Source organism: Ursus arctos, unplaced genomic scaffold (assembly GCF_023065955.2).
Source record: "Ursus arctos isolate Adak ecotype North America unplaced genomic scaffold, UrsArc2.0 scaffold_1, whole genome shotgun sequence".
Classification (NCBI taxonomy): domain Eukaryota; kingdom Metazoa; phylum Chordata; class Mammalia; order Carnivora; family Ursidae; genus Ursus; species Ursus arctos.
In genome coordinates, this window is record NW_026622763.1 from 45,790,114 (window position 1) to 45,808,406 (window position 18,293).

At 34.4% G+C, this 18,293-nt stretch overlaps 1 protein-coding gene across 1 annotated transcript in view; it reads left to right on the top strand.

Moving 5' to 3' along the window:
* The window catches only part of LOC113250826 (sodium channel protein type 2 subunit alpha), an 81,829-nt gene that overhangs the window by 35,949 nt on the left and 27,587 nt on the right, over positions 1 to 18,293 (top strand). The window contains exons 14-16 of the mRNA XM_057318264.1: positions 5,523 to 5,696; positions 8,082 to 8,438; positions 10,843 to 11,322. Coding sequence (XP_057174247.1) covers positions 5,523 to 5,696; positions 8,082 to 8,438; positions 10,843 to 11,322 — 1,011 coding nt within the window. The remainder of the gene's footprint in view (positions 1 to 5,522; positions 5,697 to 8,081; positions 8,439 to 10,842; positions 11,323 to 18,293) is intronic.

The following is an 18,293-nucleotide window of genomic DNA, read 5'->3' on the forward strand; positions in this document are numbered from 1 at the left end:
AATGCTAAATTTTTGTATACATTTTCCCTTAAAAATTTGTATTAACATTCACTGGATATATGGTAAAGTGACAGAAAGGAAAGGAAAGTGATCTTATACTGAGAAATAAAAACTCAGGCAACAAAAATATATTAATACCAATGTAAGAGGCTTAAGTTCTCATATACCTCCCAACTTGAGAAATGAAATTTACATGAGCTCCCTCTCTCTAGGTTCCCATAAAGTCAGTCCTAAGGCAGGTACTATGATTGTTTGTATTTTAAAATTAGGGAAACTGTGTCCATAAGAAATTGACAGAGCAATGAAAAGTCTGAACATTATATCCGAGATTTTGAAAGCTATTTCAGAGAATACCATAAACTGTAGTCAGAAATCACAGAACTGTGGGGTAAGAAAGAATAATAACATTACCTAGTCCAAATTTTCACCTATATGGGAACCACTTCAGTATTTTCTCTAAAAAATGAGCAAGGGATGGAAGAAAGCTTAATAGAAGCAGGTGTTAGGAAACAACTCAAATGGGCTTAAGCAAAAATAAAGAGAATTCATTACCTCAATTAGCTAACACCCATTTGGGTATAACTCCAGGTTTTAAGCTGTATAGATTCTCTTTCTCAAGCAATGTCACTGGGAGTCATTTTCTGACCCTACTTCTTCCCAATATGTTTCCTTTGTCTCTGGCTGGGTATTCTACTGGTAGCAACATCCCACCAACTTTTATCTTTTTTTTTTTTAAAGAATTTATTTATTTATTTGACAGAGATAGAGACAGCCAGTGAGAGAGGGAACACAAGCAGGGGGAGTGGGAGAGGAAGAAGCAGGCTCCTAGCGAAGGAGCCTGATGTGGGGCTCGATCCCATAACGCCGGGATCACGCCCTGAGCCGAAGGCAGAAGCTTAACCGCTGTGCCACCCAGGCGCCCCCCACCAACTTTTATCTTACCAGCCTAGATTCCTGAGCAGAAGGATTGTGCTTCCTAACTAGTTGCTTAACAAAGGTCTAAAAATTGATGATTATTGGCCTGGTTGGAGTTACATGACCATTTCTAAGCCAGTCAGTTACTCTGGTTCTAGAATTAGAATGCCCTATTTGGCCAAACCAGAACCATTTCTTATCCCTGGAGACAGAGTAAATGAGTGGAATTATAAAGAAAAAAAATCGGTTCTCCCACTTCTAGATGAAGAGAGAGTAGATGCTGGAAAGACAAAAAAACAACAAATGGACAATTCAAAGTGGGATTTGTCTTATGTGTTAAGGAAGGCAAGATTTGCATTTGAGGGGAATCGTGGAATATTAGAAAATATATGGATAGGATATATAATTCTTCTCAAGTACATATGAAATACTCCCCAAGTTAAGTTATATGTGAGGTTATAAAACAAGCCTCAATAAACTTTAAAAGATTGAAATCATGCAAAATACTTTTCTGACAAAAATGGAATGGAATTAGAAATTAATAACATAAATTTGGAAAATTTACAAATATGTGGATTTTTAAAAACTTCTAAGTGACAAGGGGTTAAAGAAGAAATCACAAGAGAGATTAGAAATACTTTGAAATGAATATGAAAACTCACCAAATTGAAACTTATGAAGTGCAGCAGCTAAAACAGTGCTTAGAGGTAAATTTATGCTGTAAATGCCTAGAGTTAAAAAAAAAATCTCAAATCCATAATCTACCCTGCTCCCTTAAGAAACTAGAAAAAGAAGATCAAGCTACACCCCAGCTATCAGAAGAAAGGAAATAACAAAACATAGTGTGGAAATGAATAGAGAACAGGAAAACATTAGAGAAAATCAACCCAAAAGATGATTCTTTAAAAAATTCAACAGAAATGACAAATCTTTAGCTAGACTTACCGTAAAAAAAAATAGAGAAGACTCAAATTATAAAAATCAGGAATCAAAAGGGGACATCACCATAGATCTTACATAAATAAAAGGAGTATAAGGAATGTTGTAAATAATTGTATGCCAACAAATTAAGCTAAATGAAATGGAAAAATTCCTAGAAAGTAAGAAACTACTGAAACTGAGTCAAGAAGTAGTAGAAAAATCTGAAAAAACCTTTAACAAGTAAAAATTGGATTAGTAATCAAAAAATATTCCCACAAAGGAAAGCCTAGGCCCAGACAGTTTCACTGGTCAATTTTATCAAATGTTTTAAGAATTAACACCAATCCTTTACAAACAGTTCCAAAAAATAGATAGAAAGGGATATTTCTCAACAGAATTTAGAATTTGAAGCCAACCAAGATAGAGAAATTGGATGAACATGTTGAGCTTTTCTTTGAAATCCCAGATGGGCTAAAATTTGGGGGTAAAGACTATGTCAAAGAACCAGAATTCAGCTAGGACAAAGAACAAACCAAAATACCTCTGTCCTAATTAAGTATAAAACATAGCTACCATAAGTTCCATGTGGCCAACCTATAACTAATTGCCTACTAGAACAAAAATCAGTTTTCTTCAGAGGAAATAATTGAATCAAAACACTCTACAACACATCACATCACATAAAAAAATTACATGATATGTGAAGGGAATAGGAAAATGCGTCTTATAGTTGAGAGAAAAAGCACTTAATAGAAATAGATCCAGAAATGACCGAATTGCTAGTATCAACATAAAAGGACTTTGGAGGAGCTACTGTAAATATGTTTACATTTTGAAGGGAAAAAATGATCATAAAGAGTAAACAGATGGAGAGTATGGGTGGAAAAGAAATGAAAACTATTAAGAATCATCTAGACATTTTAGAACTAGAAAGAAAAATTCTAAGGTGAAAAATTCATTTGATGTATTTTTAAAAGATTGCAGATGTCAGAAGAAAGGGTTGCTAAACTTGAAGCAAATCAATAGAAATGATCCAATTTGAATGGCAGAGAAAAACTGAAAAGTGTACTATTACTAATTTGCACAATAATATCAAGTGGTCTAAAATTTGCTTATGGAAGACCCAGAAGGAGAAAAGTGAGAGAATAGAACAAAACAAATATTTGAAAAATAATGGCCAAAATTTTCTCAAAATTGGTGACAAATATTAACTTTAGACATTTTTTTTAAGATTTTATTTATTTATTTGACAGAGATAGAGAAAGCCAGTGAGAGAGGGAACACAAGCAGGGGGAGTGGGAGAGGAAGAAGCAGACTCCCAGCGGAGGAGCCCGATGTGGGGCCCGATCCCAGAACGCCGGGATCACGCCCTGAGCCGAAGGCAGACACTCAACCGCTGTGCCACCCAGGAGCCCCTAACTTTAGACATTTTAATATTAAATTATATAATTTCAGTGAACATCAGCAAGGATAAATATAAAGTTAACTACATTGGGCCCATCTTAGTCAAGCTGCTGTAAACAAAAGAAACTTTTGGAAGCAGCCAGTAGAAAAATCCTTATTATATGCTAGGGGCTGATATCTCATCAGAAACAATTCAGTCCATAAGAAAATAACCCAATGAAAGAAAAAAAGGAAAAAGTTAACTTGTTATTCTGCAGTGAAACTATCCATGAAAAGCTAATGTGAAATAATTTTAGCATGAACAAAAACTGAGAGAAGGTGTTGCATCAGAATCATGCTACAAAAAATGTTAAAGAAGTTCTTTGGGCTAAAGGGGAAAAACCTATCAGATGAAAATTTGAATCTGGGAATGATGGTCACTCAAAATTAATAAACGTGGGTAAATAAAAAAGATTGTCTTTTTTCCCTTATCTTAATTTCTTTAAAAGACAACTAGTTGTTCAAAACAAGAGTCTATGGCATATGTAAGCATAAAATATATGAAAAGATTAGCATATGTTGTTGGGGTGGCAAAGATTTTTTGGAAAAGTAACAAAAAGTGTTATACAGTATCTTAATATCTGTAGAATATTCAAACAATGGATATCCACTCAACAATAAAAGGAGAATAAACTGGTGATACCTGCACGGGTGAATTTCAACCTGAAGTATTCAAGAAGTATTTGTGTCAGTAAGGGTCTCAGATTTCTGAGATGGCCACCAAGTTTGAGAGTGATTTCATTTATTGAGCTAGTGAGTATCAAAAGAAAAGCAAGGTTGTGCAGAGAAAGTGGTAAGGTAAATTTTGGACCTGTTGAATTTGTGATCCCTATGAGATAGCCAACAAATGGAAGTGTTGAATAGGCAGGTGGGTCTGTGGTTCTGGAGCTCAGGAGATGTGCTGGAATGGAAAAATAAGTCTCAAAGTGTAAACTTATTGTAGGAGGAAAATTAGAGTAATAAGGTCCAGGACAGAGAGACTTCTGAAGAAGTCCGATATTAAATAATTTGTTAGGGGAAGAAAAGCAGCTGAGAAGTATCCAGGGAGGTGGGGATCACTGAAGCCAGGAACAGAAAATATTTTCAGAAACAACGAACGAAAAAACAATGTGAAGAACCCCCAAAGAGATAAGCAAGATAACTTCAAAAATTTTGACTGAATTTACCAATGGTGATGTTGGCTATATTGGTGAAATTTGTTAAAGCAGTTTGTGTTGACTGATAGGTTGCAAAGTGAGTTGAAGAAGTGGAACTAGTGAGTATAGACAAGTACCCAACCTCTTAAAGAAGTTGGGCTATGAGGAGAGGACAGATGGGGGTAGCTAACAGGGGAAGCAGAATGTAAGGAGAGTCTCTTCGATGATGTTCATGGTAGTTGTAAGGTAGAGAAGGACTGAGTGTCCATTGCTCCCTATAAAATCCCACTTGGAAGAAGTCAGTAGCAGGAAAAGGTTGAAACTATGTGGTTAGTTGAGAAAGTGAATTCTTTGAGAAGGCCAAAGGAGACACATAAAACAGAGAAATTAGAGCAAAGCAGGGGCTCTTCTTTCATTTTTAACAGGAAGGGAAAAACCTGCAAAGCGTGGGTTTGGATGTAAGTAGGTAGATAGAGGAACACTGAGAAGGTTCAGATTGTCTGACTTCTGTTCCCTCTGAGACTCAGAAGTACTGAGGTGGAAAGATAAGGAAAAGCAGTCAGATATGTGGAGGAGAGAGTAAGTTTGAAATAGTTGCAGATTAAGAAAATAGAGAATGGAGAATACTGCTTCTTTTTGGCCAGGAAAATAATTTTTATTTTTAGCATTCTTACCATCTGTAGGGCTGGTGGTGACCATGTTTATTATAACTAATATGAAGCATTCTTAGCATTCTAGCCTGCAGGGCCATGGGAGGGGACCAACTATTAGGTAATCATTTGGTGAGTTTTGGAGGCCTAGAGAAATTAGAGACAGAGCCAAGCAGTTGACCACAAGGATTTAGCTGAACCTTTCATGTAAGAAAATAAAAATAACAATATTAAATTTATGGTCTTAATTCATGTACTCCTCATCACTTAATAAACCTTAAATATAGTAAACAATTAAACATTGATTTGAGTACAAACCATTTGAGGTTACTAATTTGCTGGACCTAAACCAGTTTTTAAAATTTGTAATTGTGGTCTGTTGGAAGTAAGTTAAATTGCTCGATAATTATTTATGTTTTCAAGAGTATTCACTTGTGCAATAACATTTCTCTTTTAGGTCTTCACTGGGATCTTCACAGCAGAAATGTTTCTTAAGATAATAGCCATGGATCCATATTATTACTTTCAAGAAGGCTGGAATATTTTTGATGGTTTAATCGTGAGCCTCAGTTTAATGGAACTTGGTTTGGCAAATGTGGAAGGATTGTCAGTTCTCCGATCATTTCGGCTGGTAAATTAACTGGGAGTATCCATAATGTTTTTATAATTAATTTAATCAGGCTTCTCTCATCTAGTAGGAATAAGAATGATAAGATTTCCCATAGTTAAAATATTATTTGAATATATTTAAAAGCAAACCAGATTCCTGTACAACCAGCTGGCAACTTGTTCTTCATCATAGCTTTAACAGATAGATAAAGTTTATTCAGATGACCAAATAACAGTTCTGTCTTTTTTAATTGAATGGCAAGGCTAATAGGGATTTATCCTACAAAGGATTCATATATAAATCCAAATACAATTAAATAACACAATATTCATCGTTCAGTTATGTGAAGTTTGCTTAACTGTGCATAAGGCTTGTTTGAGACTTAGGATGAGCTCACCTTTTTCTCAGAGGCTCAGGAATTACGGAGTTGCCCACTTTGCCCCCATAGAAGTCAAGACTTGAGACTGGGTAGAGTGTGCAAGGGAAGAAGGTGGAGCTCCCCACACATTTGCCCCTTCAGCCAGTCCGGAAGTCACCAGATCTAGTCTCTGAGAAGAATTGCTTATATTATGTTTTGTTAATTTTAAAGAAATAGTCTTTTATTTGATTTTTATATTCATCAGTTCATGAATCTTTTAAAATTCAGAGACAAAATATCACTTGACACATTTCCATTTAGAGTGTGATGCATTTTATCATGCTGTTACTTTGAGTTGGCTCTTTTTGTGATTTATTTTCAATTAACAGAGGCTGTAGATAGTTACTAAAGACAGATTCTTATTGGTAACATATTAATGGTGATTAGATTCAAGACTTTACTGTGAAGTCTATTTAGAATTTCCTGTACCACTTTCAAAGATGAAATTTGTGTTGAGATCCTTAGAGCTATGGTTTCCTTCACTAGTTTTCATGGATAGCTGTGAATCTAATTTGAAGCTAGAAGGATGCAAATAACAGAGCAAAAATTAGAAATGATTATATAACAAATAATATGGGCAACTACTTAAAAAATGTTTAGTAAGTCTTTGTGATGATGTGTTGCAGTTTGCGGAAATAGGAAGCATATTAGCATTAGTGTTTTGCTTAGCGTTTTGCTCTGGGAATAAATTAAACATTTTAGTGCTTATATCCACCCCTTTGGGTCACTTAGATGCCATTAAATAATACACTACTCTTCTGACATTTACTGAAACATCAGAAACAAAATTCTGCTGCCATCAAACTGTAAATGGTAACTTAGAGGACTCCATGAGCTCGTACAACTGGCACGTCAAGTACAGTGGTGGCAAGCCATTTACACACTATAATGAATTGATTGATTAAGTCACGAAGACATAAGACTTGACCAAATACAGCTTTTTACTTAAGTCCAAGTATTTCTTATTTGAATACAGTAGTCCCAGTAGTCCCCTCCCCCTTATCTGTGGGAATATGTTTCAAGACACCCAGTGGATGCCTGGAACTGTGGATAGTACCAAACCCTATATATGCTGTTTTTCCCTATGCATACACACCTATGATAAAATTCAGTTTATAAATTAGGCACAGTAAGAGATTAACACTAATAAGCAATAATAAAACTGAACAATTACAACAATATACTCTTAATAAAAGTTATCTGCTTTCTCAAAATATATTATTGTATTGTACTTACCCTTCTTCTAGTGATGATATGAGATGATAAAATGCCTGTGTGTTGAGATGAAGTGAGGTAAATGACGTAGGCATTGTGACATAGCGTTAGGCCACTATTAGGAAGGAGGAAGAAGCATCATCTGCTTCCAGACCGTAGTTGACCGTGGTTCACAGAAGGTGAAAACACAAACAAGGTCAGGGCCCTATAGTAAAATAAATCTCCTTTAAAATACAGCTTGAGGTTACAGCAAACTTATGATATAGCAAGATTAAAGCAATCTAACGATTTAAAGAAATTAGTTGTTTTTTCTCTTGTACCTTACATAATTTGTGTTAATTTAACTGTACTTATGTATCTCAAGTACACTAAAAAATTTATCCACTTTGAGCTTTTAAATAATGAAAGCCTCTACTTCAGTGAATCAGTCTCTGCCAATTAATCACCATTAATCTTAGCTATATCAGTTCCCTATGGAAAACAAAAAAATCTTACATATGCTTATAAGATTCTGGAAATGTTGATATATCTTTTCATTAAAATGCCAATAAAAACTGTATAATATATTTGTTTTATTTATAAAGTAGACTATTTTAGAATGAAAAATAACCCATGGTATTAAATAACTGATACATTTGCTAGATAATAGTTTGACACACAAATAATCCATCACCCTGTAATTGAGACAATTATGCCATAGATTTTCCCTGTAAATAAATTCACAGATTCTTTAGAAGGCAGGGCAATAATAGCCTTCTCACTTTTGTTTCCAGCTCCGAGTTTTCAAATTGGCAAAATCCTGGCCCACCCTGAATATGCTGATAAAGATCATTGGCAACTCAGTGGGGGCTCTGGGTAACCTCACCTTAGTGTTGGCCATCATCGTCTTCATTTTTGCCGTGGTCGGCATGCAGCTCTTTGGCAAAAGCTACAAAGAATGTGTCTGCAAGATTTCCAATGATTGTGAACTCCCACGCTGGCACATGCATGACTTCTTCCACTCCTTCCTGATTGTATTCCGTGTGCTGTGTGGAGAGTGGATAGAAACCATGTGGGACTGTATGGAGGTCGCTGGCCAAACCATGTGCCTTACTGTCTTCATGATGGTCATGGTGATTGGAAACCTGGTGGTATGTAGTAGAAACATTTTCCTTATCTTTAGTAAAAGAAATGTAACCATTAAAGTGTGTGTTCAACTGATGAATGTTTTATATGTTTTTGGCTTTTTAAATCAATGCTCATTTATTCATTATTGCAGAAGCCAGGTACAGTTTAGACTATTGAGACCAACATAAACTTTTTAAAAAATATTTGTTTATTGTTTATTTTTATTTTTCCAGTCTTATGTAATTGACATATAACATGTAACATATAGCGTATAACAAGCTGTTAAAATACCATTTGAACCAGAGTTGCTCTTCATCACTATACTTCTTACTATTCCATGGCGATGGCCGTTTCTGTTTTTTATCTTTTAGTTCTTGTATTAAAGCATGGATGTGTTACTAAGAATAGTCACTCACTTTATTTTTAAGTATCAACAATTGTATCACTTGAAGATGTTTCAGATTTGGATTTCCTACAAATTAGAGTTTAAAAAAATTAACGGTCATCTTAATCCATTAAAAGCACATAAGTTATTTGGTGCCTAGAAACGACAGTATCAACAAGTACACTGACTCAGGAATCACTTATTATTATGTCTATGTCAAAGGAGCCATTTCCAATACATCTTTACTGAGTCCTGGAGGCATAGAAAAGGTGATAAGATATATATGACACCATGATATGACTTAACTCAAACAGGGGTAAAGTTAGAAGTATCTAATATGTGTCAAAAATGTAAAAACAGGCGCCTGCATGGCTCAGTCATTAAGCATCTACCTTTGGCTCAGGTCATGATCCCAGGGTCCTGGGATTGAGCCCTGCATCGGGCTCCCTGCTCGGCAGGAAACCTGCTTCTCCTTCTCCCACTCCCCCTGCTTGTGTTCCCTTTCTCGCAGTCTCTCTCTCTCTCTCTGTCAAATAAATAAATAAAATCTTTAAAAAATAAAATGTAAAAACAGAGTGGTATATATCAAGTTCACAAAGTGGAAACATTGCTTTGGCAAGGATAATCAAGGCAGGCTTTGTCAAGGAGTTTGAACCTGAATTATCTTTAATTAAGATGTAAGACTTAGCTCGGTAGAAAGAAAAGTAGGCTGTTGCAAACCAAGCAATAGTGGACCCAGTGGATGGGGAAGAGAAGACAATAGACTCAGTGGGCGGGATCAGGTTCTTATAATTTACATATTAAGTAATTATTCTGAGTTGCTTAAGTTCCAATCCAGTGGACTAGAACAAGGACTGACATAACCATATTTTAAAATATGTAATTGATAGACTTAACTTCCTTTCACATTAAAGTAACCTCCAGTTCCCCCAAAGGAAGAAAAAAGGGAGAGGAAAAAAGGCAAAAGTTTATCATTTATTTCTATTCGTTTGCAGATTTCAGCCTCCTCAATATTAGCTTAGATGATGCAGACCTATTCTTGAAGTAACAAGAAACATGAGCACTGTGCAATCCAGAAATATGAACGGTGACTTAAAACAACAAATATTTATTATCTCTAGTTTCTGTGGGTCATAAATTCGGGAGCAGCTTAACTGGGTGGTTCCGGCTTGGGATCTGTAGTAAGGTTGTTTTCAAGATGTTGGCTAGAGCCCCAGTTATCTTGACTGAAGCTGGAAGATGAACTTCCAAGAAGCCTCCGTCTCGTAGCTTTTGACAGGAAGTCCCATTTACCTGTTGGCTGTTGGCACAAGGCCTCAGTTCCTCTCCACGTGGACCTCTCCATAGTATTGTTGACTGTCTAGGACATGCAGCTGGCTTCTCCCAGAGCAGGTGACATGAGACAGAAGGCAAGGAGAAGGCTTTGTTTGTGTTCTAATCACTGTCCCTTCTGCCATGTTGTATTCATCAGAGCTAGTCACTAAGAAAAACTCACACATAAGAAGGAAATTAGGCTTTAACTTTTGAATGGAGGAGTAACAAATAATTTGTAGATCTGTTTTACAGCCACCACAATCCCCAATGCAATTTGCTTGCTTTCAGAGAGGTACAGATTGCATAGAACAGGAAGAGATAGTCCTGGGGTTCCATAGAACAGAAACAAAAAGTCATAGGCTTGTATTATAGATATGGTTTGATTTCATATATATACTTGGCATATATTGGAAGAAGAGAAGAAAAGGCAAAGAACAAAATCCTTTCTGACAACAATGAATGAACAGATCAAACTGCAGCAGGGAAGTTTAATGTAATAGTAGTTTCAGTAATTTTGTAATGACTAAAAAGGAAATAGTGTTAATAGTATTACTTGATATTGGACAGGTATTTATTTCATTCACTTTTTTTTCAGGATAGTTTATCACAAACTAAAAGGAATACCTATTAGTAAAAAATGAGGAGTAAGAGCAATTTTGGAAAATTTATACTTCAGAGCAACTGAATCAACAGAATGTTTTCATCACCTGTTTTCCTATTGTGTTTAGGTTCTGAACCTCTTCTTGGCCTTGCTCTTGAGTTCGTTCAGTTCTGACAACCTGGCTGCCACTGATGATGATAATGAAATGAACAATCTCCAGATTGCTGTGGGAAGGATGCAGAAAGGAATCGATTACGTTAAGAGAAAACTACGCGAATTTATTCAGAAAGCCTTTGTTAGAAAGCAGAAAGCCTTAGATGAAATTAAACCCCTTGAAGATCTAAATAACAAAAAAGACAGCTGTATTTCCAACCATACCACTATAGAAATAGGCAAGGATCTCAATTATCTCAAAGATGGAAATGGAACTACCAGTGGCATAGGCAGCAGTGTGGAAAAATATGTTGTGGATGAAAGTGATTACATGTCATTCATAAACAACCCCAGCCTCACTGTGACCGTACCAATTGCTGTCGGAGAATCTGACTTTGAAAATTTAAATACTGAAGAATTTAGCAGCGAGTCAGATATGGAGGAAAGCAAAGAGGTAGGAATTTTTAAATAAGATATTTTGACTTAACGTATGCTTTGAACTAGGAGTCTACATCGAAGTTATGTTTTATCTCTATAAGAAAATAGGATATTGACACACTTTCTATGGCAAACTGGTGATAAATTGAGGACAGATTAAAATGTAGCCAGATAAATGATATGCTGACTCAGTTTTTTCAAATATTCACCATTTTAAACTATTGATAATATTAATACTCAGATTAATATGAATCTTTCTAATTATTTTCAAATAATTTGAGATTTGTGAAAATGCCTCAGTTCATTTTCTTCCTTGTAATTCTCCCACAATGGTGGTTTTTTGTATATACTAGAAAAATACTTGGTGAGAGGGCAGTTCCAATCCTTACTTGGCTTTTATGAAATACTTCATAAAATGTGATCTTATTTAGTTTGCACAGGCATTTTTATTCATGGAAAATCTGGTTGGGATCTTGGCTTGGAAAATCTGATTGGGATCTTGGCTTGATATTTACATATAGTTTCAGGTTTCTGAAGTAAATAATTTTTTTAAGGAGAGTAAGGTAGTGATGAATCATACTGAAAATGTTTAACCCTACTGAGCCCAGTGCATGCTGTCTACACAAACAACAAGTCCTGATATGTTGGAGAACGTAAAATTTTGAGTTTGTCAACTACAGTACCAGTCTTCGCAGTTTAAAGTATTCTTTGATTTACTAGAAAAGTATGAGTACCAGAGTATGCTTTTAGTTCGTTTCTAGGTTAATAAGCACAGAGTTGGAGATAAAGAGAAGAAAGAATTTAAACCCTTAGTGTTTAATTGTTTAACCATACAAAAATGAAAACAGAATTCCCCGTGATTAAAGCTTGCATAAGCAAACAAAAATAAGAGCCAAAAGCAGAATTCATCCTTTCTGTCATTTGAATTGATTGACAGGAAGAGAAAGACCTCCAGTACTATTTTCATTCTAAGAAAGATAGATGACTGGGGAGCTTGAGGCACTGAAGGGTAAAATTTAAGTAGTGTAGTGGTCACAAAAATTGGACATTAGTTAATAAAATTATGAACAAAAATATATTTCTATGAAGGAAACCTTAGCTGTTTCAGTCAGTATTCCCATGTTGATTATCTAAAATTACTGAAGAATGTGATATTTTTCATTCTTTCTTGTTTTAAGATAAGTATTGCTAATTCTGTGATTAGGTAGAAATAGATGTTAAACATGAAATCCAGAGAAAGTTTATTTATTTATTTTTAAAGATTCTTTTTATTTATTTGAAAGAGAGTGAGTGAGAGAGAGAATGAGCAGGGAGAGGGGGAGAAGCAGACTCCCTGCTGAGCAGGGAGTCCTACATGGGGCTCGATCTCAGGGCCCTGGGATCATGACTTGAGCCAAAGGCAGTCGCTTAACCAACTGAGCCACTCAGGCACCCCAGAAAAAGTTTAAAAAGAGGTATTAAAATTAATGGGTAAGTAACAAGGCCATAGTTACTAGTTTCACAGAATAAGTGATGTGATTCAAGGTGAAAATTATAAAACTTTATAGCCTGAGGCAACGAATTGCTGTAACTAATTGAACTCAAATGTTTACTAATAAAGCCATTATTTTAAAATTTAATAATATCTTAATATATGGTTAATAAAATTTTGGATAAGTGTAATTGGTTGGGCTGTGCTGAAGGAAAAGGTGGGACCTAATTGTACCTATTATTTATTATTGGAAATCGAAGCCAGCATTTAGAAAATAGAATTAGGTCATTAAATTTTACTATATATTCCCCTCTTGTTATCCTGACATTATACCATATAGTAAATATTTCCTTTACTGTAAGGGAAGTCAATTTTTCTTTTTTTTTTTTTTTTTTTGATTTTTCTTTTTATGTATGTTTGATTTTAGAGTATCATATAAATTAAGAATAAATTATGAAGAATCAAATGTTAAAGCCATCAGTGAGTTTAAACTTTTGGCTAAGTTTGAGTGTCTTTTCAGGTGAAGTTAACTTGACATCCAGTCTTTTTAATTTTCAGAAATTTTAAAGCCTCAGGCTTTTCCAAAACCGCATGTATTTTTGCCTCACCCCCAACAAACCATTATGTTTGACACAGGGGGAATGTCCAATCAGGTGGGGCTTAGAGTAGGAAAATCCAGACTCTCTTTCCAGTAACCATTAAGCTTTTTCATTTGTTTTCTGTTTCAATTAAGTACTCCAAAATAATATATGTGAAGTCATTACTTTGGAATTGGAGCAGAGAACTGATCTGCCCATTGGAAATAGAAATTATTCTATTGCTTTGGCTATGGAGTCCTTTCGATTCATTCCCACCATAGAGATTGTTACCTGGTTGCTCAAATTTATTATTTGGAGGAATTTTCAAGTATGTCTTTATATCAGACTTCCTAAATATACACTCATAAACTAATAAAGATTAGGGCAATAGTCTAGGAAGAGAAATGTACAAGTTTTAATCATTTGGTATTTTACCTAGTAGCTCTGTACTAGAAAACAAAAGATATTTGAGAGAATTATCCAAGAATTCCAAATATTCCTACCTGAAATATCTGTTTAGTGTTCCGTCTTCTAGTTATTTTTGTCTGTTCATTTTTTTAACGAGTGGGATGGGTTTTGCTGTTAAGTAACACATGTACAGTAGTAAGAAATGGTATGAAGGTTATTATATTCTTTTCTAAATAATTTTTTTAATTAAAGGGAAAAAATAGGGCACTTCAAAAATTTTGGAATGCCTAAAAATCCATTTTTATAGGACAGACTAACCAAGTGGACTCGGAGGTTGTTTGGGTGTTTGAACTAAATCCTCTATGTCTTTGACAAAGTTGTGTGATTCTTTGATACCTTTGTGTAGATCTTCTAGAGTTTGCCATATAATCATGTATGCTCTAACTCAACATTATTTGACTATATTTAATGTAATTCTTTTCATAGTTTGTGATTTTGAATGACTGATTTCTCTTTTAGAGTTTTAATAATTTTGAAGCCATGCTTGAATGATTATTTTTCAAAGTGAAATTTACTAGTACAATATGGTGACCTTCACTGCTTACCGTTCTTACTTCTCACAGGGGTAAAATCAAGCTGGAGCCATCAAGAGTGCAGCTCTGGTGTTTTTTAACCAGCCAGAGGCTCGTGCCACCACTTTTACCCAGGTTACCCAAGCAAGTTGTACATATATAAATATAATCAGTTTCTAAATGAATTTTGACTGGCCTGCATGTTACTCAGCTACAGTCCTTGCCCATCCATTGGCAGTAAAATAAAAACATGCACAGCTGCTCTTACGCTGAGTCATGTCAAGCATGGTCGGGCAAGTCTGGCAACCCTAACTTTTTAAAACAATGATTTAGCTGCTAATCTTCTTCATAGATTTTAATAGAAATTAAATTCACTGAAAAAGGAAAGTGCATGCCTTTATGGATTATTTAATTTCCAGTTAATGCTACAGAGTTTTGAACATGCTAAGGGCTTAAAGGAGAAATGTAGGTGCTCTTTGAAAAACTTGCAGAAAAGCTTTCTCTCCCCTGGTTTGTTTTTGTTTTTGTTTTTGTTTTTTTCAATATAGCCCCAATGGGTGTACTTCGTTGATAATTTTTTGTTCAGTGTTATATTAAGTTTTTCTGAAGGGTAATCTGCAAATCAAAGCAATTCCTTATTCATGTGCAAACTGCCTAAAGGGTATTTTAATGTGATAATAATGTAAATGAATTGGAATGTTTACATTTTGGCTGCTAGCAGCATGGGTACAATTTTTATCTGTTTCATTACAGAGAAAATGGCATTGCTTTATTCAGCAGTTGACCCAGAAGTATTTTACATTTAGAATATGATTCCTTGGAAATTCTGTTGATATTAACCCCTAAAACTCCTAAGACTGAAAGAAAAGGGGAAAAAATGCCTTTTGTACACCAAAAAAATAAGATAATGGTCTTTTAGGTGGTATGTTCATTCTGAAAATAGATCTGGGATCCACCTTCTTTACTCGGTTGCTCCTCTGGCCTTTGTGGTTTTGTTTTTCCTTGTTTCATCCAGACCTGCTAGGAAACTGTCTCCTGAAGAATATTATTTAAATGTATCATACACTACAGACTCCTATGTGGAAAGAGAATCCTTGTGAGCTCCTTTAGTGTTTTTAAATGAAAGGACCTCCCTTGTCATGTGACCATGGCAATGAGTGTAACCCACTTTGGGGTCCATTTGGTGGACCTTTGCATTTCCTAATGTTGAAATTATAGTTTTGTACTCAAATATGTTAACTAAATTGCTCAGTACAATTTAATTATTTTCTTAAGAAATGTTAATTAAATACTTTGTCACTTAGGTGCAGTTCCCTCTTCTGCTGTTAAAACTGTAAAACAACTCTAATGTAAGCATATTTGGCGCTCTGGAAAGGAGCAATGGTTATGTCATTCTTATAGTATTCTTTTATACTTCGGAACAAAATATTTAGTCTCTGGCAGTCTAGACTCATGAAAGATAATGCCTTGTATATTAGAAGAATGACATAAAATGGGACCCAAGATATATAATTGTTCACAATGAAACACAGATATACATATACACAGGAACTAGAGAGAATTTTTTTCCTATAATGTATTAATTCTTCATAAAAGTGTGGGATTTGACACCTTAGGATAATAGCTTGTTTTTCCCAGTTTCTTGGAGAAAGGGGAGGTTCGTTTCCTTATTTTCTGAGTATCCCATATTCCAATTCTTGTATAAACAGGTATACCAAGAAAGTGATAATCATATGTATTATCCACCAGTTTATTTAGGAGATTTAGTTGGAGTACATGTGGTGAAACACAAACTAAGCAGAAACTGGTTTAAATTGACTTCATTTATTCTTAACTCTTACATTGTTACAGTTTTCAATTTCTTTGAATATGTCTCTAATCCTCCCTCAGGAAACATTGTCTGCTCCCTAAAAGAGTATACTAAATTCCAATACAAGGGGTGGAAGAGGGAAAAAGATGTGAGAGAAGGTTTTGGTGGGAAAGATTCAATAAGAACCCACTTATGATTTTATCCTGGAGAATGTTTAGTCCTCAAGGTAAAGTTTTCCAATTGGATAGTGGTTAAGGGAGAAAGAGTCTCTTAATATCCTTCATGTAAGAACAAAATGGGCTAAACATGTGTGTCTTTGGGGCACTATCTATCTGCTGAGGGGTAAGCCAACGTGGTATAAAGGTCATTTTTGACAGACCAAGAAGGATACTTCAAATCCAATTTATGGTTTGAAAATTGTGTAATGTATCCATTATAAAGACAGAAATGGTTTCTGGGTAATGTAGTATAATACTAATGATACTTTTTGTCGCATGTTTGACTTTGCCATCTTCCTTATTAAGACCATAACACCAACAATCCCTTTGATTGTCCTAGTGTTAAGATTTTTCATGGAAAATAACCCAGAGTTCCTTAAATATAAATTTGAGTTAGGATCCATGTGGAACAAAAGATTGCCATTCTTGGGGGTCAGAATCTTTAGACACAAAATATTTGATTTAATCTATATTTGAAGCTATTTCATTCTTTAAAATCCCAATTCCTTTTATTGATCAGAGTAGAATATACTGCTTTTCTAAACTATATATAATATTTATAAATAATTATATTTCCTTAAAAATGTATCTCAATTTTATAATGAGAAACAAGGGTGCCTATGAAAAAATAGCAAGTGATGTTTTCTCTCCCTTTTTCTGCTGTTATTAATTATTTGAAAAAATACTTTTACTTTCTGTAAGAAAGACTACTAGTTTGGCATGTCGGTGTTTAATAGTAATATATCAATGGTATGAAAAGTAAAAGAGATAGAATGTTTAAAAATACAAAATGAAATATTATGTGCCTTGATATTTATATATTGGATCATTTAGCAAAATATGATTCTGTCTGGCTTAACTCCTGTAAGAATCCAGCAGATTTTCAATAGAAAGAGCCCTGTAATATGAGATTTTCATTAAAACAAATGTTCAAGTAATATTTCCACCTGTAGGTTAATTATTGCTATTCATAGCAAGTAACAATTGACTATTCCTGTTTGATCTCTTTACTATCCCAATATTAGAATACATTATATTTGGTTAAAATTTAACTAGGCAAAGGTACTGTAACAATATCATTTAGTTCATTTATTTCCTGATAAATAAAAAATAAAAAGGGAACCTAAACATCTAAATTTTACCAAAGGAAAATATAAAACTTGCCAAGTGTAGAACTGGAAAGTATAGAACTGGTTCTATTTCTAGCCAATTCATATTTTGACCTCTTACTCATGTGGCATCTTGCAGTGGATGATGCCTAGTTTGGAGCATTTACAAACAACCTTTATTTGAAAATTCTTCAAGTACATGAGTTCTAGAAGTTCCATATAATGAGGTATATTTGACGGTTCTATTTGGTGAATTTGTACCATAGTTAAGACTTATTATAATTATGACCACATCTGAAGCTGGAGTTTTATAGTCTTAATTTGATTCCTTTGATGTTTGTGGATTCTTTACACATTTTAACTTTTAGTCAACGTATTTTATATTATGATATTTGCCTCTTATGTAATTTTAAGTCATTGGATTGATGTTATCAAGAAAGATTTTACAAATTGCAGTTTCTTGCCTACATCTCAGTATTATTGTTTAAAGTAAACTCTTTGTTCATTTAATATTCCAATGAATATTTAGTTCTACTCTACATTAATACATATAAAAATATGAATATAAATTGAACTAATACTAAGTTCATAGTCACAAAACGTGGGAATCAATAATATCACAAGCACTATCTTGAACCTACAACATTTAACTACGTATCACGTCTACTAAATATTTTTTACTGATAAGGGTTGGTTTTACTTATGTATCATCAAAAAATTCTCTAGGAAATTCTGGGAAGATAGGGTACAGAAGATCTAGAGTCCAACTACTGACTCACTATAACTTATGACAAGATATTTAAAGCCATGTTTCCTTCTCT